Raw genomic sequence first — 21,896 nt, 5'->3', positions numbered from 1 at the left:
CTCTCTCTGTCATGTCTAAGCTGTCCTATTCAAATAAAGGCCTAAAACGGCCAGAAAAATAATCTGAAATTAAGAAAATACCCAGGGTACCTGTAAATTTGACTTGGACCCAAGTCACAAATACAAGAATTTTAGAGTTGACTCGAAACATTTAAGTTTTGACCTTCCAAAAATACTGCTACAGAAAGTGTTGCACCTTGACTTCAATTTGAATAGTTGCTTTAACTTGGACTTGCTCTAAAAGACTCGGGACTGGTTCCAAAGCACTTGGAAACAGCTCTGTAGGATAACTTATTGGTTTTAAGTTGGAAGTTTTGGTAAGAAGGTTTTGTTCAAAGCTTGTCATACACCTATTATCAGATATTTGCAAAGATAAAAAAATAAATAAAAATAAAAAAAAACATGACACATCACATAAAGTTCTGGAAATGTCAAAATTACAGAAATTAGCTGCGTAACAGTATCAGGTTAAACAAGGTGGTGCATGTTTGTCCCTAAGGGAGACTCCATTACTCATGCTGAATGACATTTTTACAGTTGCTGTTTTTCTTTTTTTAAATTTGCTTCTTCACAACACTTACAATAAAGAGAAACATGTAGCAAAAAATGCATTCAGGACTGGAGCAAAACTATCTTGAGGAGGCACATGTCACTGACTGACAAGAGAAAGTGGAAATTGTCTCTAGAAGTGGTCAAACATCTATAATGAATTCCAAGTCAGGTTCAGCTACATGTGAAGCCAACATGTCACACAAAGTATAAACAGACAGTGGAGGCATTCTCCCAAAATACATCTCTGGGAATGGAAGAAAAGCACCATACAAGTCTTTCAACTGAGCATTTCAGTCTACAAATACATCTCTACCCCCAGAGAATAATATGGGAAATGCTAGACAATAGTTATTCTGTAGTTTCGATGCCCTGCCCAGCAGAGAGATTAATGCTCCATTTATTTTTAGGCACAAGTGGGCTTTAAAGAAACGACCCTGAAAAAACCACGATGCAGGAAATGAGAACAACCTTCCAGTTGTACCGTTCTCCTGTTGCCTTTTTACACACTGTGAGATCTTACAAACTGCAGTGCCATGGCCCAGAGGGGGGGGGGAGCTGAGAACAGAATGTGAATTCATCCACATCTGACAAACACGCTGGGAGAAACTCGTGCTGCTGTTGCCCTGACTTGCCTCCTTGAGTTACAGATTTTGCTGAAAGAAGAGGAATTTGCATTGATGCAGAGTTAAAAATATTTCAACCTTAACTCAATTACTTCACATGATAGGATTAAGCAACTGCTGTGCTTATTTGACCATTACTCTCAAGAGTTTTAGCACGGTTCTAGGGATGACAATGTTGACAGGTCTGTCTGTCGGTCCGTCCTCCACTTTGGTCCAGACTGAAATACCAGCACGTCAACGTTTTGACTTATCCAGTGAAATATCTCAAGATCTACTAGATGGATTGGTACCAAATTTTGTACTAATATATTTATGTTCCCAGACGATGAAACCTTATGACTGTTGTGTTCTTTTAACTTTTCCTCTAGCGTCATCATTGTCCAATTCTTTTTGACGAAATAATTCCTGCAAAACTAGTAGCATTCCCATCAACCGCAACTGTACCACCAGGCGGGGAAATGAGGGGGTGGGATATAGTTAGAAAACACTTAGATGTATACGTTTTTGCATGTATGTGTGCATACAATGCATGTGCATACGTGTATGGCTTCGGCCTTGTGTACGTCTGTATCTGCTTGTGCATAAATGCCATTTTAAGGCATTTGTATATTATTTGCACGCTAGGCAATGTTATGTACATAAACAATGTACGTACCGTGTATCAATTTAAGTTTAATTACTTTCAAACTGAATGTGAATATGTATGCATGGTATTTTCTGTCAGTATTAACTAAGTTATCAAAAAAAAAAAAAAAAAAAGATTTGCTGTAACTCCATAAAATGACCAGAGTTTCCCCAATTTGTTCAAAAGTTGGGTTAATGTCCAGAGAGTGTTGGCAGCCTACAGGAGAGTAAGTAAAAGTGATCTCTGCTGGTTTATAAACTTACAGAGCCCCTTAACAAACACCCTTTAACTTGTAGTTTTTATAGTAAAGTTCTAAACACTTATTCTGTCGCTGCCTAAAAATAATTTTCTCCTTCCCACAACCACCCATGTTTTACTTTCATCAAACACACTTTTACAACGGCTTCACTTTGTGACCTTTGCGGTGCAAGTGCAGAATCCAAACACTGAACCCAACCAGCCTAAAGCTGCGTACGTGAGAAGAGTAGCGTAAAGTACTGTACTTATTGATAACACCACCTCTGTTAAATCAAACCTGGTTACAATCTTATTATTAGATACTGTAGAGTGCATGTAAATAATTCAACTGAGAACTTGTTGCATTCAGGGATGTGGTTTATACTGTATGTATGTATGTATGTATGTATGTAGGAGGAAAACGAATTGTGCCTAAAAGGTTCTTATCTTTTACATATCACTGTACGTTACTGCTCCAGATATACTTTTCCCAGCTGAGTGCCCACACAACAGGAGTAATCCCACTGATCTTTGGTACATTATCATGATACTGATATACAAGCCACTCTCTCACCCTCCACTGTGTTCTAAAAACGCTGGCTACCTGCTCCTGCCGCCTTTCACCTTAAATGAACCCCTGATAAGACCTAAAAGGGAAGCTTTAATACACCGCCTCTCCACCTCCTGTCATTTTTCAGAGTGCTTAAGACGCCTTTTACCCTGCCGTTTATCCGACAGCATACTGCACTTACATGTTCAGCGTATATGAAGAACACCCTCTTAACAGACTGTTTTTACTGTTGAAATACTGCATATAGAGTAGGGGTGTTGGGGATTACTGTGATTGGTCTGCAGCGCAAGCAAAGATGTCAAAGCAAAAAAAATTTATGTGATATGACAGTGAGCCTAAGTGTTTTATCACTGGCATGCTTCAATTGTAATGTGGATTTCACAAGACTAATGAAAGCTAACAGTTTGTTCTTCCTCATTCGAGGAAGAACAAACTGTTAGCTTTCAAATGTTGACTCTACAGAACACTACGCTTCCTGTTGAGAAATATCATCATGAAAACAACTTTGCCTCACCAACATTGTGCCTACAGTCTACCTCTCACTCAGAGGTGAAGTCCCATTTCCCCAGATGCCATGCGAGTGGCCTGTGGGCTAAATCCCTCTGACCTTGTGCTCTCTAACCTCTGACGAGCAGCCAAGCCTACAGAGTAAACAGGAGGGAGGATAAACAATGATGGGATTTCAGAGCAGCGCGGCCTCCCAGTCGGGAAGCTGAGCGTACAGTCTTATGCTGGTGAATCACGAGACGCTCTTAACAAGAAGCTGTCCGCTGCCTCCTGGCAGTGTTGACACTGAACATAGTAGGACCTCACCTGCTCTGCAAGTATTACATCCGTGTCCTCAATTAAATTTTTAGGTCTTTCACTTGTTAGAATATTTTAAACTAAAGCGACATTGTCAAAGATACATTAGAACAACAAATCTAAAATGTTGAAACTGTTAGAAAAGTAACCTCTTCTGGTAAAGTCACAAAATGTAAGTAAATGCACGCTTAAAGCAGGTTGCATTACTTAAGTTAACAAGCTCCATGCTTTCTCCACACCAGCATTTCAAAACAATGAAATCGGGAAGCCAAATAAATTAATGTCAATTGGCGTGTTCTGTGAGTGGGCGAAGTAAATCCTTGCGAACTTCTCTCATCAAGTTTAACTTTAGTGAACTCTGACACCTGAATTTTGTGTCAATTAACCAATAACATACTGTCTTGACAGTACTGCCCTTTAAAAAGGACAAATCCAGCGCAAAATGAACCTATGGGTTAATAACACATATGAGTTTGACCGTTCTCCGGGATTTGTTTTTATGCTAATCGACAAAAGCCTGTCGGGACGCTAAAATGTCCCAGTTTACACAAAACCACCATGAAATTGTCCCGGTTGTCAGCGATTACATAGCCGACATGGTCTTATGCTGCATTCATGCCACCTGGGAATAACAGGGACCGCCCCCGTGATTACATTGTTTTTCCGACTGCCAGAGTTCACATGGTCGGGATGCGTGTTCTTCTTCTTCTGTTATATTGGCGTTCGGCATAACAACTTGTTGCATGACTGCCACCAACGATTGGCCATAGCCTAGAGCATTAGGTGTGTGAAAACATGGAGGCCACAATAACAAAAGATTTGCTGCCGTTTTCTTATAAGAGCATAGAAACAGAACATGGACAGGTGTTTGTTTGTGTTATCTGCAGGACAACCAACGGGAAAGGACACGGATAAGGTGTTTTTTTTATACATGGGCCTATTTATGAATAATTTGAAACAGGTTATGTCTGTGTATGTTTCTTGGCAGAGGCATTTGTCCACAATAAAGTTTATTGTCATTGAAATATGTTCAGTGAACCAAAGTCGCCTACATCAAACCTCAGTTGTCAACAACGCGTCACCAACTGGGAAACTCTGTTAGCAAAATCTAGCCCGAATTTCTCACCTTTAACCAGTCCCTTCAGGATTTTGTGGCCTTTTTTTGAGATTGTTGCGGCCCAAAATGCCTGATTTTGCGGGAGCTGTCCTCAATTTAGGTCATTGTGTCTTCTCATCTCCGGTTTTTCCTGCATCCACCGTGTGGGTTTGTGTGCGTGTGCGCGAGTCAGTCGTGGGGGGAACTGAGCAACAGTCCTGCCCACTGCAGAGAGCCGACAGGATTGAAACAGCAGCAGCTTCAGTGCTTTAGAGTGAAAAAAACGTTTCAGCGTACATTGATGTTAAAATGTATACAGGTTGGCAGGATGGTCTGAAATGTTTTGCATGGTCTTTCGCTGTACGTTGTTGGTAAATGTGAGATGTTAGAGTCACACACGTCTCATCTTCATATCAGAAACAAGGAAATTAATTTGGCGACGTATTTTAAAATTTTATTTAACCTTTATTTATTCAGGGGCGGTTCACTGAGAAGCAGCCTCTCTTTTGCAGGAATGCCCTGATCACAATCATACATTCATACCTGGAAGCTGCCCAGTACAACCACAGTCTGATCTGCTGGCCACTGAGCAGCTCTGAGGGAGGGACAAGCACTACTCTTTCACTTTCCCCACCCAGATTTTTATCCTGTCGGTCTGGGAATTGAACCGACAACCTCTAATGATGTAGGCTACCCACCTTACCTAATGCTTTGGTTGATGGGTTGTTCATGCATGAGGTCATGAATGAGAGGCTATGAACTCATGTCAATTCCTGATGATTCACAAGATATAAAGGAATGTAGTAATGCACAAATCATGAATTAATTCATGCATGGATTCATAATTCATGTACCCTTACCGTAAAGTCTTACCATAACTTTAGTTCAAGCCTGTGGCAGCAGTTCCAAATAATTTGTTTAGTGCCATGCAATGAAAAATGCCTTGTCACAAAGTTTTTCACAAGTTCAGTTGGTGCATTTTCCGAAAGAATGCTCGAATTCTGTAAAATAAAGTTGGTCCCACACGAAACTCACTCAATGTCTTTTAATATCATTTCTTAGATATGTAGGCTACATACCAAGAAAATTCAAGAATATTAACTGAGATACCCCATTATGTTGTGAGCAGTAGGCCTACGTATGCTGTTGGCAAAATTGTGTCTAATCGGTCTGGATCTATGTCTGACCTGTTGACACACGTTCACGTTAAAAAGCGTGTGTCACTACAGTCACGCGTCCCAGTTTTAGTTCCGGGCAATCTGGTCACTCTACCCTAGGTTCATTTTGCGTCGGATTTGTCCTTAAAGGAAACAAAGCTCAACAGTCCAAAATGGAGAAAGCTGTTGTAGCTTATTTTGCCGTTTTGCTCTATCCACTTTTATTTAACCTTCCACCTTTCACTGTCCGATTACAAACTGCGCCAGAAGAAATGGTTTGCAGTTAGTTATGAGACAGGAGTAGATGGTATAAATAAGTTTTGTTCACAGAACTTATTTTCCCGTTAGCGACTAAGCTAACAAGCGACAAGTTAGCAAGCTAGCATCCACTGAGAGTCCCCCCCACCCTCTTCAATAATCCTAATCGAATAAAATGAATGTAAATTTGAAAAAAAAAAAAAAAGACTCTGAAAGCTATTTCAACTGACTAGGGTTAGCATATTCCCAGTTTGCTATCTTGTTTGCCATTAGCTTGCTTGTTACAGTAGTTCACCAACCCTGTAAATAGCACTGCCTATTTTGTGAAGACATGCAGATGAATTTTGCTTCAAACCTGTCAGAATCTACAGCTATAATGACGAACTGAACAGTTAAGGGGCCACTGCAGGCAATACAGCGATACATGTGAGAAAATGTGTTGACTTTGCATTTAGAGATGTTGTTGCTTTTCAGAACTCTTACTAGGTATTGACCGCTTCACCTCAGAGCTCAACAATGGGCTTCTCTCAGCCTTCTCAATACAACAAAGTAAAAGCACAAGTGGACAGCCTGAATAATAATTTGTGAGTTGCTGGCAGAGGGGTGAGCGGTGGAGTCGAGCACAAAAACAAGTAGGTAAGCAAACACTCAGACTGGGGCGACGCTGCTTTCAAAGTGCTCAGGACTTGTTGAAAAACCCATTGTGCTCTCTGTAAATTACACAGCAATGCAGCGTAATGATCAACTGGAGAGATAAAGCCACTGAATGCCACAGATATGACCTAACACTAGAGCTGCACGATATGACCTAAAATCAAAATCACGATCAATTGCACATTTTACCACGATAAATGAACGACAATTTCATTTTTTTGTGATTCGACAACGGACACTGCGTATTTTTTTTAATAAAAGTTATTAAAAAAAAAAAAAAAAAACGTCTTGATGCATGATAAAAATGTAAAGAGGCTATACAATCCATTTCTTAACTTGTTAATCCTAACTTTGAACCATCCAGTTGCATTTTAAGCTCCTCTTTTTTGGAAAAGCACAAGTCCGTACAATTGATCCCTGATGAATATTAACGGCTTTATTTTAACATTGTAACTGGGTATCCAGACACTGTAGAGATTCCCTGCCACACAAATGACATGTGCTGGTTTGAAATCATTTAACTACGTTACATGAAGACTCCCAGAGCATTAGCAACCATCTCATCATTTATTTGTCATATTTCAGGAGAAAGAAGTGTTTTGTTATTACTCTGGCTGGATGTGTTTCTATCAGCATCAGGATGTCAACATGCATCTGTATATAAAATGTCATTTTGTCATCATGTCGTCAAAAAAACGCAAAACATCAAAGTAACTGAAACATATTGAGCAAGCCCACTTAACATACTTCATTGTTGCACGGCAAGTCACATAGCCATCAATCAAAACCTTAGATTATTTTACTTGATCCTCTATTAATGTGGATTGTACCTGAACAAATTCCTTCAATACACAGTGTGGTTCTGATTTCAGAGCTGTTATAATATATGTAGCATGCAAGTCAATTTCCAATAGCCTCAGCTAGCTGTGACTACATCACCATTTGTTAACCTATTAGTATGAACGCCATTATAATACATCACCACTATTACCCCCACCTACAAAGGCTACTGATTGGCTTGGCTGTACCTCCAGTCATTCACAAGACCTTTGAACTGCTTGACAAAATGTGAGTTGACGATGATTTAGAAATCTGGAATCCAGCAAATACAGACTCATTCTCCCACTGCAGTTCACACGGACACAGGCCAGTTCAACAGAAGCAGCCTGTTGCATTTAAAAATCACACTAAAGCACCTTGCACTTTGCTCACTCAGTGAATGTGTGTGGTCAAAGTCAACAGAGGGCAGTTTTGGGTTCTACAATAAGGCCTGCATAAATAATAATGATGACTCAAGGCTAGTGAATCAGCAGCTATGCTTGTAAGTGTAGCGATATCAGCTGAGGCTTATTTTTTTTGTGACCTGGGACCTGTGACCTTTGAGACCACTGGAAGCAACAACTCACTGCAGCAATAATTAATTATGAGTAGGTGGTTTAAGAGTGATTGCTTCATTGATTATCACCATTAGACCCTGTTGCTGCAACTATACAATATTCATTAAGTGCTACAGAAGGCAGGGATAACATGGACAGAAAATGCAGCTTAATATAGTTTACGCATTAGGAAAACAATAGATTGAGTTCAGCCATACTGCAGAATAAAAGTGTGCCTTTCAACTGCAATTTTGGGTGGATAAAAGTTGACAGATCTACAGACCGCTTTGTTGTTGCCTAATTTAGAGATTAGCAACTAAGATTGCATACATAGCATGTGGTGAAATTAACCTGCAAGGTCACTGTTATAGCAGTGTATAGAGGCCTTAACAATGTCAAGTAGTGCTGAAACAATTAATAATAAAACTAAATTGCCAACTAAGTCATTAGGAAAGCATAAATTCCAAAGAGACACCAATTTCAACTTCTCAAATCTGAGAATTTGCTGCTTTTCATTGTTTTATATCATGTTAAATTAAATAGGTTTGTGTTTTGGACTGTTCGGACAAAACAAAGACATTAGAAGACCTCATGCTGGGTGCCGGGAAATCGTGATGGACATTTGAGAGTTTGTTGTGACAACATATAGACCAAGAGAAAAAAAAATATACATCCATTTCATGATGAAAATAATCTTTAGCTGCAGCTCTACTGTTAACCAAATGTAAACTATCCTTTTCTTTACTCCTTCATCCACTTTATTCCTTACACAACATCACTGTAAACAAGCGATCACGCTGTGAGTAAGACCGACTACACCTGATCAATACAACTTCAGATCTGATGTCTGACTCCGGAAGCAGAATCTGTGATTATTAGTTAGCAGGGTTTTTCATGCATAAAGGAATTTTTGGCGTCCCCCAAAGAGGTTTTAGTCAGCCCCAAAGAAAAATCACAAGTACCAAAATGATACGAATGGAGAATAAACATAGCAATTCAAATCCTCTCTTGATGCGTTTAAGAGCAATTTACCAAACAACCACTAAACAAGCAGAACATAAACTTGAATATGAGCGCCAATCTCAGTTTTATCTCCAGAGTCAGGCTTTATAGGACTCTCCTGGCGATTTATCTAAATATTAATATTATTTGCTTAACCAGTTTTGTTAATTGGGGTTTTATTTACTCAAGCATAATACACAGTTGATCAAATTGTCAGAAATAACCGGTAAATGCATAGATTTCTGTCAAATAAGGTAACACAGACTCATTGCCTTTACTGTATGTGGACCAATCATACTTACGGTCATGTGTAGTCCCCCCCAAAGGATTAATCTGAGCCAGGAAAAACCCTTGTTAGGCTGTAAGGAACAAAACCCTGAATGATAAGATATGGTAAGTCATTATTGTTGTCAAAAGTTTAAATTTTTTTCCGAATACGTCAGGTGTATAGTGGCCCGGAGACTTGACAATCAGCCTCTGCCATCTCTTAGCCTAATGTCCTCTTTGTCCACAGTATCATGTGAGGAGGACATTTCAGGACAGTTAGGAACAGCTTGTACTAGAATCTTTCCAAATTAACAGGGACCCACAGACTTTCAGGCTGGCTCTGAGCTCATTGTTTAAAGGTTTTTTGTTGTCTGGCCTGCATCTCTGGTACACAGTCGTGCAGGAAGAGGATGAAGCCATGTGTGTTTGGAGAGATAGAACAGAGTGTTTCTGGGAAAATGCCTCTGCCCTCCCATGTGAATTTATGAGAAAATTCCACAGTAGACAACCTAAAAAAAAAAGAGAACTCAATGTGTTTGTACAACTTATACCATGATGTTATGACAAGCAACAAGCTGGTCTTGTGTTGAACAGAAACTATACAACTGTCTGGTTTCACTGGTACACTCTTATCATGAAGGAAATATTTATATTGAGAAGATGAAACCAAATCACAGTTCCTAGCTTCCTGGTCCATTTCTCACAAAATTCAGAATGATTTCTGCCACTAGGTTCTGTATTTTGTACATGCTGCACTTTGTGAAGCATACTTTAGTATTATTATTATTATTATTATTATCTACAGCTGTCCTTATTTTAATGCCTAGAAATTTGACCAAAAAGATTCATATTTTTATTTATGTTTGGCCTTTAGCTAAGTCTTCTTGTGTAAATCTTTTTTTCAGTTTTTAAATCACTATTCTAATAAAGTTTCTTTTTTGTATTTAGGCTACTTAAGTTGCTACCTAGAGTTACAGTATACACAATGAGCTCATCAAAGTTTGATGAAACCCAGTTGTATCTTTGACAATCATATTCTGGTATTTAGCAAAGATATTCTTCTTTAAAAGGCTTCGTGGATCTAAGGAATCTGGGCTATTCAGTTTCATTTCTACACTATCTTCTGAACAAATACAGATCTCAAATATGTGAGTGAAATGCAAACACTGGCTGCTCCTCCTGGCTCCACAACACGCTGGACAGCCCAGCTGCTTTTTATTTGACCACAATCCCTAAAAAAGGTCTGCTTTCTTTCCAATGAGTTTTTTTTCAGTGCTGAACATTTCCAGTAGTAGATTACACATACAATATGATTAAGAAGGGGGGAAAGTGCCTTCAGTCAGATGGTTCAAGTTTGTTTCTCTGCTCGAAGATTCCAATGGAAATTCCAGCCTCATGGCTCAAACCATGACACCCCGGCACTGGAGGCGCACAATGGAAGAGGGAAACTATGCATGGGGGAAATATTAACAATAACCCCCACATTTGTGGAGCAAATTAAACAACCCCAGTGATGCTCTTTTGCCCAATGAGTTCCAGCTTTGTTCTGTAGCCTGTAGTGTAGAAGTAACTGACATGAAGGCTGCAGCCTCAAGCCCTGACATGCACAGCTGTGTGTTGTGTTTAAAGAGCTCACAGCAACCTGTCCTGCAGGCAAACAGTTTCCAAGAAAGAGGTAATCCAGCAAAGGTGTGACCTTTGACCACTGATACTAGTTTGGAAGAGAGGTAAGCATTAATGTGACATGCCATCATGACGTTATGGCACATTAGGGGGGTACTGACTCACACTTGGGACTATTGATCTGTAGTTCAATCATTACCAGGAAGAGCAAAGATTAAGTAAATTCCTGTTAAATGCATTTAGAGGATGGATTCTAAAATCCCAGCAGGCAACATTTAGGGTCAACGTTCACCACACTGAGAACGAGTTAGTTAGTTAGTTTTGGAAGGGTTTTTTTGGGCATAGATTTGGCTTTGGACTCACCTGCATTGTAAAAGCTGTCCAGCACCGTGGTCTCCCCAAAGTCCAGTTTACCAAAGTTCACCGTCTCCAGTTTGCTGCCCACCGAATCGCAGGCGTCCTTCAGACACTGCAGGGCCATGCTCTCCGCGTTATTCTGCTGGCTCGCCTCTCCGTTCACCACATAGGCCACCGTCACCGGCCTGCTTTTGCACGACTTACCGGTGGAGAGCAAGCCCCCGCCGTCCATCGGATTGCTCCCTGGGGTCGGGCTGTGCCCCCCACCGACGACCACCGAGTCCTGCCAGAAAGTCCCGGCTGCGGGGATACCGAAGACGCCGCCACCTCCACCTCCACCGCTGCTACTGTCGTCGAGGCTCTCTCTGCTGGGGCAGACGCCGAAGCAAGGCACCGGTAAGGATATCCCGTCTTGGTCTTGACTCATCATATTTTAAGGGTCACTCGCTGTCTTAAAGTGTTGGTTGAGATGAGTGGCTTCTCCAGTAGTCCTCCATGGAGAGCCAGCGTTACGCACGGCGGTTACCCATGGAGCCTCTGCACAGGCACGACGTGCAACCTTCCTCCGTTTTAACGCAGGCAAACAACGGTCTGTCAGCGACAGAGGTGCAACTACACATCATGCTGCATGTTTACTGTCGATGGCACGCTCAGATAAAACACCAGTTAACCGCAGGTTGGTCGAAGTCGCTGTTCCGAGAGGGGGGGGGGAACTCGAGAGGAAAAGTCACCAGAAACCGCGCATTCCTTCTCAGCTCTCACAACAAACCGACACACTTCCCAAAGTTGAACAACACCGCCGGCGTCCGGGCAGCGACGCCTCCGGAAGGCAGAGAAATGCCACACCAAGTCAAAGTTAAAGGCTCACAGCGGCGTGTCATCTCGTAAAAGAGAAACTGCGCTGTGTGCACGCACCGACGCTGCTTTCATGTGCAGGCAGACCCTGCCCAGTTTCCACTGTTATCTTCCAGACTCACGCACTGGGCGGAGAGACAGCAGCGAGAGCCCGGTGGAGCTGGGCGGGGACACGATGACCAAATGTGGAGTTGTGTGCTTCAGGATAGGAGCAGTTCACTGAAAACAACACGACCGTACGAACGTGCTGCTAATTCATATTATTAATAATATGAAATTAATCAATCTAATTAGAAATTCTTAGATCACCAATTTGTCATCTGATACAATATACACAGAAATTGAAAGAAGTGGAAGGGAAATTGGCCCTTTATTGAACATTATTGAGCCCATATTTTCAGGGCTGTGAGCTGGAAGCATTTCATAACGTTGCAAACTAATTGCATTGTTTCGTCCATTAATCTTGTTTGATCCAAACAGATTACAAAGTAGATTTGGGCAGTGATCATCATTCAGCTGTGAGAAGTTTCAGGCAACAACTTCAGCTGCTCTCCAGTCTGCAAAAGCTACACAGCTTCTAGGCGGCAAACGTTGGATTTGTTTATTCTCTTTGACAAATATATAAGGGTTACATTAAGTTTAATAAATTCACATAGAAAAGTGTTGTCTTCTGTATTTAGTTTGTCACCTTTCTTTCCTATCATAAGGAGGACCTCTTGTGGTAAAGACTTGATATTACAGGCCAGTGCATGAACATACTATTGACTCAATAAAACATGGGGGAATGCAACTATCTTTTATTTTCTATTCACAACCATCACATTTAAACATGTTTCTTTATAAAAGAAGACACTCAGGAACTCCTCCTTGTATATTGCACATTTCAATATCTTTAGTTTTCTGTACTGTTTGGTATGTTTGGTTGCATTTGAACTACACTCTAAAAACTAATTCAGGGGACCTTTAGTCATTACTTAAATATATATATTGTTATGAAATAAAAAATCAAGTTCTGATATACTGTTAGACTTTTTACTTGTAATTGTTATTTTATTGAGCTTGGATGACACACAAATTACGCCTATTGATTCAATACACTATCACGACTTGTCAGAGCTTAACATTTTCAGTTAATCAAAAAATAATTAAATTTTAAGTTCTGTTAATGTAAAATACAATTTGATGACGTGTCAACGGCCCACAGTTTCTCTCTCCTGCATGTGCGGGCATTTTCAAGGCCAGACGAGTGACCACAGGGCCACAGCTGAAACTCATTGAAGTGTAATGTGGTGAATGGTAAGTAATTTTATGCTTAGCTAATTACACATATTTGCATTCGCTCAGGATTCTGTTGGTGATAGCCTACTGTAACCGAATACCGATATCTGGAAGTCCGAATTTGAACAGTGTTGATAGTACAGTCTGTGTGACGAGGTAAAGTTAGCTAGTAGCTGTAGCCTGTCCCTGATTGAGTAGGCTTAGCTAAATGCGGGAGTAATAGGTGGCCAGGTAGCCAGGGAAAACAGGCTAACCGCTCCGGTTAGCCTGCTAACAGTAATAGCCACTGCTTGCTAAGAGGCTAGGCCTCCATTTTGGCTTGTTGATTTGGCCTGTTGCTGACCACTATTTGTTCAGCAAATTAATCCATTTTAACTATAGGCTGGATTTTGCCTGGGGTTTATCTGTGTAAATGGCTTCATTCAGCGTCTCTCCAATATACATAATTCCTTATAAATATTATATCTTGTTTTAATTTATCTTACTTACCAGCATTACAAGGCTTGCTTTAAGATTGTCTCCCATCACAAAAAACACACTTGGCCACTGGTGGGCCACCCTGCTAACAGGCATTACATGTTTCTAATAATTTTACTTAATTTATCTCCCTACTCAGGTCTTCAATCACTTTGCCGTGTGCCTTGCAAGAACAAAAAACTCTAGCCTTAATCTTCTCCTGGTATCCTGGTGTCATGGACCAAGGGGTTCAAGTGTCATCAACATCACCTTCTCCTTCCCCTGAGGTGAGGAGCGGTCTGAGTCAATCTAGAATTAGTGACGATGACACAGGTGAAACTTATTTAGTCACTGTATTGAAGACTCACAAGTGAAATTGAAAATACTGGGGTGTGTGTGTGTGTGTGTCTGCCTTGATCCAGTATCCTGGGGTCGTGGATCAAGGGGTTCAAGTTGAGACGTGATCAGCTTCCTGAAGAAAGCCGTGAAGAAGTACGGTCTGAGACAGAAACATTAACCCTTTAGTTTTGTAATTCAGATCTACAGAAAATAAATCAGTTGTGTTCACACACACCTCCTTGAATTATTTTACGTAATTTATCTCCCTACTTAGGTCTTCAGTCACTTTGCTGTGTGCCTTGCAAGGACAAAAAAACTCTAGCCTTAATCTTTTCCTGGTATCCTGGTGTCGTGGAGCAAGGGGTTCAAGTTGAGATGTGGTCAGTGTGAAGAAGCACGGAGTGGAACAGAAACATCAAATATGGACTGGCCTTGCAAAGACCCAGAGCAAAGAGACCCAGTGAGCAGTCTGATTGATGAGAGAAGAGATGATGATGTGAGTACTGTCAAAGTTGATTGAAAGAAGCTTTGCTCATTTGATGTTGAAATTAGTGCCTGGAACTTTTGTTTTGGATCATTTTCATGTGTACAAGTCAAAGGATGGTGATTCATGCACAGGGTTTTACTTAATTTTATAACACTGTACCTCCTCATAAAGCTTCTGAGTACATGTTTTGTGTCTTACGAGAATGTAGCCTACAAATGCTGCTGTTTGCACTTTTAAGGATTTAGTGCTACTGTTAATTTTAATAAATGGTTCTAATTAATATGAATATTACTGTCTCAATTTATTTATATTTTTGAGCACTCTTAGCTACTGTCCGGTTGCCAAGTTTTGAAATCCCCCTCATGCCTCTAAATACTCCTAGCAACCTTTCAGAAGGTATTTGTCATCTTCTTGCTGTTTTCCCTCAGGCACCCTCAAACAAACACACACACCATCCTCATCTTCCAACTCTTTAAGACATTGCATCACAATAGCCGTGTGTTTTCTAAGAAAGTTGCTCAAAACTCCAACCTTGGTTGTTTTGTGGGCAGGAGGAGCCCGAAACGGCTGTTGAGTTTTGAGCAACTTAGCCTCCTTGGAAACACAGGAAATTGTCCTTATTATAGGACAGGGCTCAACTTAACTCTTGCAGAGATCAACTTTTATTGTGTTTTATTGTGGCCAAAAAGCTTCTTCACCTAACTTAAAACATTATGTTGGATTAACTTAAATACTTGCATTCATGTTGACAATTATTAAGTTCATGTTACTTAGAAATGTGTTTTATTGTGGCCTAAAAGGTAATTCACCATACTCAAAACATTGCGTTGAATTAATGTAATTCTGCCAGCAGTCCTAACTTAAAAATTCTAGTGGAAAACATTAACATGTTTTTTTTTGTTGATCCAATGTTTTATTTTTTAGAGTGTATTTAAAATGTATTACTGTATTGTACACATTACTTATCTTTTTTAATTGTATATATTACTTATCTTTCTTTATCTTATTTGTACATATTAATTAGCTTTTATATCATACTTGTACGTGACCTTATTGCACTGTGGGTAGGAGAGACATTTTTAATTGCTAAAGAATACTGTGTATATATTGGACAATGTTCAGTATTAAAGCAGGGCTTTAACATGAGTGTGCTAGAGCGAAATCTGCAGATTTTTTTGTGGCATTGACATTCAATTTGATATTGTAGGTTGACAATAATATTTTTTTCGTTTTTACTTTAAAGGTCCCATATTGTAAAGAGTGAGATTTGTTTGTTTATTTAGGATCCTCATTAGTTTCTGCATTACTATTCTTCCTGAGGTCCTTACAACTCTATTGATAATGTGACAATGCAATACCAAATAAACACATAACAGTACATCATAAACAATACAAAATAAGAAATGATAAGACAGAAACTAAACGTACACTATCATTTCATAACACAACTCATATGATAATAACAAAATACACACATAAGACAAGGACAGACACATATACAGGACAGTTCCACCAGTGCAGTCATAGGGCATTCCATACATGCTATCATCACATAACATCTATTTCATACAATGTGAAAGTATCAAAACGCTCAATCCATGAAAAAATGCTCTATATTCAGAAACTGTGCCTTTAAATGAGCTGTCAGGACTTGTACTGTTGTGATGTCACTATACTATGTTGAAAGTGCCGCTACAGATACAGCAGATATGGAAGACCAGGAAAAAATGCTGACCAATCAGAGCAGACTGGGCTTTTTTTTTTTTTTTTTGGAAAGGGGGCTTAAAAAGACAGGCGCTAAAACGGAGCATTTCAGACAGATGGTAAACACAGGCACAGTATATTCAGACAGACAGATTGAGAAAAATAATTTTTTTAACATTAAAGCAAGTAAACATGTTCTAGTAGAAACCCCAAATACAAGTATGAACCTAAAAATGAGCATGATATGGGACCTTTAATTTAATATTAACACAACTTTCCAGTATTTGGGGCAAGACGAATGGAGTCAAATTAAGTGCTTTCAGAAGTACTGAAGCTGCAGTGGCAACAGTTAGACCAGACATAAAAGTGTGTGAGTGAGTGTGAGTGAGAGTGTTTTTGAACGATTTCAACCTTCAGAGAAAATATAATGTGGTTGAATACAGGGAAACTAACACACCATTTAATAGATTACAGTTTTTTTTTTTTCGATTGCTAAACAACAGGGGGCACAACTGGAGACACAACTGCAAAACTCTAACTACAGTCTGCACAGCAGCAGTTCATGTGAACCAAACTCTTTGTTTTTCATCGCTTGAACACAGTTTTCAAAACTCTACATGCTTATCCCATGACTTTATCCACCACCTGCACAACACTGTGGATTAACAACACTTCGTTCAAATGCTAACACACTGCTGTCAAAACTGTTAACCACACATTTAAAACAGAATAGATTTCAGTCTGGTGCATTTCAAACACTGCTGATTGCAATTTCATCTGAAAGCCTAAGCACGTGTCTTGTTTTAGACTTGTTAGTGAACACATACTGTATATATATATATAAAAATGAAACACCAAATAAGAATGAAATAGTTACACATTGTACCGTTTGAGAGAAACATTGAACAGGTAAAAGAGCAAAGATACCAATATGTCCAGGTAAGATGTCTGAGGTTACATACACAGTTACAGTAAGAACATGTGAAAAACTCTTCCTTTACTGTAGTAAAACTGCGCACTTGCAAAGTAATGGAGGTGTAAGCAATGGGAACACCCCAGTCATTTGTATTTACCGTATAGATAATACAGGTTCATGGCAAAAGAAGACATCCAATGTGTTGATAAAAAAACTTGTAAAACTTCCGAACTATTACGTACCTTTAGTTTGTAACATCTCCAGTAATTACGTGAATTACTACGTACAAAATAAAAATGTATATCTATCACAGTAAAATAGTGTAGGTAAGCAAACTGAGGATTTTCATTCATTCTTGTGTACCTTGTTTACTGGTATACAATAAAAAGAAAAGAAAATGATTTCATGCTTTTCTTGATGAAAGTATTGTTTGGGTAAAGTCGCTTAAATTATTCAAACTGTAAAGATGTAAAGTTAGTATTTTCTGTGTTGGTGTTTGATGCTAGTGTTTTTATTCTCAGTGTGTTCTGAGTGACAGTGTGTGTTGTCTCAGTGAGGATTGTTGGGAGTGTGTGGCTGCACTGAGCCTGTTTTGAGACGTGTGTGAAGAGTTGTGTTGTTAGGAATGAGTTTTGTGATGTGAACTGCTTAGTTCAGGTGACTGTTGGTGATGCAGACTGTGGTTAGAGCTTTGCACATGTGGTTTCAGTTGTGACCAGTGTCGTTTAGCAATCGAAAAATAAAAAAAACAACTGTAAATACATCATTACAGCAGAGTGTCCTTTCCCTTTTTTTGCCACTAGATGTCCCACATTGACCACACATTCGTCCATGAGCTTTCACACAGTACCAACAGCTCTCAATGACAAGGCTGCCAAACCAAACACATCCACAGGGCTGTGTTATTTCACTGCCTTTCAACACATCGGTCTGCTCTTCATCGTTTAGCTGTGGGCAAATTACAGATAATCACACCCAAACTATTTATGCATCACTGTGTCTTCTTATTGGCACTCAAATCAAGTGCTATGTACGCTGAGGTTACATTATTGTGAGTCAAACTACACATTATTGAATCACTAAATATTTACATTTTTATATGAAAATCAAAATGTTATTCACATCATTCTGTCCTTCTCACACACACACACACACACACACACACACACACACACACACACACACACACACACACACACACACACACACACACCCTCTGTCTGACATATGATAATATATGATACAAAAGGTTGTTGATAAATTAACATTTTAGACTTTATTGCATTAATAAGCAACAATTAATACTTGAAAACATCAGGGAAACCAAACAGAAGAGCAGGAAAACAAAAGCTACAAAAAAAATACTAGTCATCTTGCCTCTTCCAGCCAACACTGCTTGACACATCTGGCACACAGAGCCGCTGAGCTGCTGAGCCTCCGCATCCTGCCGCCGAGCCCCAGAAAGTTTGTGGCTGCAGGCAGGAAGAGTTTCTCCCGAAGCTGTGATCCAGCGTTTTTTCATATTCAGGGTATTACAGAATGCAAAGACGACTGGCAAGTGCTTGCAGTGTACCTACGCTTGAATTAAAAGACAAATATTTTTTTGTAATATCCTGACTTTGATAATTTTGGCAATAATTAACAGTGGCGGACAAAGTAAAATATGCAGAGCCTTTATCAATACTAGAATTTAAAGATACTCCTTTACAAGTAGGCCTACAAGTCCAGCATTCAAAATGCAAGTCTTATCATCAAAATATACTTAAAGTATCAAAAATTAAAGTACTTAATATGCTGAATGTCCCATGTCAGTGTTATATTTTGTAATATATTATATTATTCAAATATTAGATGCATTAACACATATTTGGAAGTATTTTACATGACATTGGTATTTTATTTTTGAATAATGTATTATATTTTATAGGCTGATGATGATACAGTTTGTACGTAAAATGGTCACACAACATGGTCATTTTTTAATGCACCATTTTATTTTACAAATAAGTACAGAAATCTAAGTCAAAGTTATTATTTAAAATATGTATTCATTCATATTATGTAAAAGTTCCATTCATTTTTTTCCCATAGACAATGTTACGTGACTCAAAGTTGGAGCACTTCTACTCTCCTGGTTGAATCATCTGCACAAAATATTAAAACGTGTGTTGGAACATATCTGATTATTTGATTAAAAAATGTTGCAAGCTTGTGTACATGAAAACTTTGAGGTAGATGTTAACTTTTACTCCCAAGAGGCATTTCAGCAAAAAACATCCAATCACCGAGCTTAAAATTCTGTTACCTGCGCTACTTGCTGGTAGGGTTGGGCATCGAGAACCGATTCCAAGTAGGAATCGGTTCTCGATGCCCAACCCTAAAATATTACGATTCCAGTAGAATAGTTTCTTTATTGGAATCATTTAGAGGATTTGGTTTCAAATCCGATCATCGCTTCCCGATTTAATATGTGCAAGTTTTGGTTTCCATAGCAGCCAGGCGCTTGTGGTGTTGCAGCCTTGGAGCACAGTAAGCGGCGCTCTAGTGTGGCTTTATTTTACAATAAAAAAGCCCTGTTAAACTGCAAACCACCATTGAATCAAAATAATACTTTCCTCTTATTTGTGAAATAAGCATGTGACCCGTTTCAACTCCACCACTCAAAGAATCGGAATCGAGAATCGATAAGAACCGGAATCAAAAGGAAGAATCGGAAATGTAATCAGAATTGTTAAAATCCAAACGATGCCCAGCCCTACTTGCTGGTGTGTGGAACATAACGCAGTTGTGAAAATGGAAACAAATATAAACTATAGTGTGGTGTTTTGTTCTCAACTGCAACATCTAAGCATTTTGCTACTGCTTTGATTCGCGTTTGAAGCTAGTGGGTATTGTAGCTTTTAGAAAATTACAGACAAAACACGACTTTTTAGAAACAAAGTTGAAATAATTCAATCTGGTAGCCATAACATAAATTATATTATATATATTATTAATAAATATTACATTACAGATTATTGGAGTCCTGTTTCTATTTTCTATTACTTCTACTAAACGTTTTTATTTATGACTGTAAATACGTCTTATTGTAGATATGTTACTTATTTACTGTATACACTTATTGACTTTTCCCTTTATTGACAGTGGATAGACCAGAAAAGGGGAGAGAGAGATGGGGGATGACATGCAGCAAGGGGTAGCAGGTCGGCTTCGAACCCGCGCCCCTGCAAGACTCAGCCTACATGGGGCGAACTCTCTTATTGGGTGAGCTAGAGGATACGCCCGCTCCAATTTAAGAGCACAGACGAAAACAACATATTCTCACTCCCCATTGCATCAAAAAGCGATGCTTGGTCAGATGCCTTTTGGCGTTTTTTATTGATGCAAAAAGTGTCCTTTAGCGTCATATTTAGACGCGCTTGGTCCGGACTCTTGGCGTCACTATTTGACGCTCAGGGTCAGGACATACGTTTAACTGACCTGCGGCTGAAGGAGACAGTTAGGTTTAGGAAAAATGATTGTGTGTGGGGTTACAAAATGTACGTTTCAGTGACACGCACTGACAAGAACGGGACACAAACCCCGGTCTCCCGGGTGAAAGCCCTGTATTGTTTGACCCAACCCCCCCCCCCCCACACCTACCTCCTTACGCAGATTTTTGGCCTTTATACTACTCGCTACCATTGTCGCTCTTAATACTGTGTTAACTTACAGCGCCGCTATGCCCGCTGCATTCAATACAGACGCTAAAGGGTGATTTAAAGGGTAAAAAAAACACCCTTATATAAATGGGCTGTTAACAACATGATTGCACTTAAAGTCTTTTTAAAGCTGTATAAATAGATCTTTTTGGCCACTTGGGGGCAGTGACACCAGCTGTAAACACAATATTGACATATTATCGCCTTATAAATTTATAGAGAATGTGTTATCCAACAATTTTTATTTATTTATTTTTTTTTACAGATGAAGCAAATGCAGAGCAACATCAGCATTCATTTGGAGCATTCATTATGTGAACCAAAACAATGGGATGAAAGATGCTAAAACGCTCCATAGATCTGAGGGGAGCTGCAGTCAGGTGATAATTCTCCGTGGGTTTGTCACTATGGACCTTTCACATTACACACAGTCATTTGATCCACTGTTAATAAAAAAAATATGATTTGTGTTGCTTTAAAGAGCAACGTAACAGCTGTTGAAAAGCTTAGTTTTGCTGAACTCTAGTGATCTCTAATGTCGAGGTGTACACCAGGGAGTGGTCAGTACACTGTGACATCACTATTACCTAATTAGGCATTGCTCCAACTGGATCTTGTTTGGTTAAAGTGCACATAATGACCTTTCTTATAAATGTCAAGTAGCAGTGCTGTTACTGTCTGTCTGGAAAATGTTTTGGTTCTGTCTTCCCTCAGAATGTATACAGTGACTATTACAATGTTACTGTATGCACCTATTAGAATTACATGCAAACAACAACAGTATGGAGTAAAGAGTGAAGTTTGTTAGGGTCTGAGTGTAGTTAACCATCAATAGGCCGCCCATGCTGCACCCTGCAAATAAAGCTTTCCATTCTGCTCTGCCACAGACCATGAAATAGTCACTCAGCTCTGAAATGGAGAGAATCACTCACATGGAGAAACAGCGAGAAGTTCAGTT

At 39.4% G+C, this 21,896-nt stretch overlaps 1 protein-coding gene and 1 long non-coding RNA gene across 3 annotated transcripts in view; one reads left to right on the top strand and one right to left on the bottom strand.

Annotated features, from left to right (window-relative positions):
- map3k5 (mitogen-activated protein kinase kinase kinase 5) overlaps window positions 1-12,160 on the bottom strand; it is a 79,932-nt gene extending 67,772 nt beyond the window's left edge. The window contains exon 1 of the mRNA XM_039781353.1: window positions 11,209-12,160. Within this exon, the coding sequence (XP_039637287.1) occupies window positions 11,209-11,632 (424 nt within the window). The 5' untranslated portion in view covers window positions 11,633-12,160. The remainder of the gene's footprint in view (window positions 1-11,208) is intronic.
- A 1,064-nt stretch (window positions 12,161-13,224) lies between these two features.
- On the top strand, window positions 13,225-14,820 carry LOC120547099. Of its 2 annotated transcripts, none has more exons than XR_005637032.1 (4): window positions 13,225-13,353; window positions 13,952-14,078; window positions 14,214-14,283; window positions 14,405-14,820. It is a non-coding gene; the product is annotated as an uncharacterized LOC120547099 (long non-coding RNA). The 2 variants fall into 2 exon arrangements; XR_005637031.1 differs by having other exon boundaries at window positions 13,225-13,491.
- Window positions 14,821-21,896: the final 7,076 nt, after the last annotated feature.

The sequence above is a fragment of the Perca fluviatilis genome, chromosome 18, assembly GCF_010015445.1.
Source record: "Perca fluviatilis chromosome 18, GENO_Pfluv_1.0, whole genome shotgun sequence".
Lineage (NCBI taxonomy): Eukaryota > Metazoa > Chordata > Actinopteri > Perciformes > Percidae > Perca > Perca fluviatilis.
The sequence above is the reverse complement of the archived record's forward strand: the minus strand, read 5'-3'. Positions and strand labels throughout refer to the sequence as shown.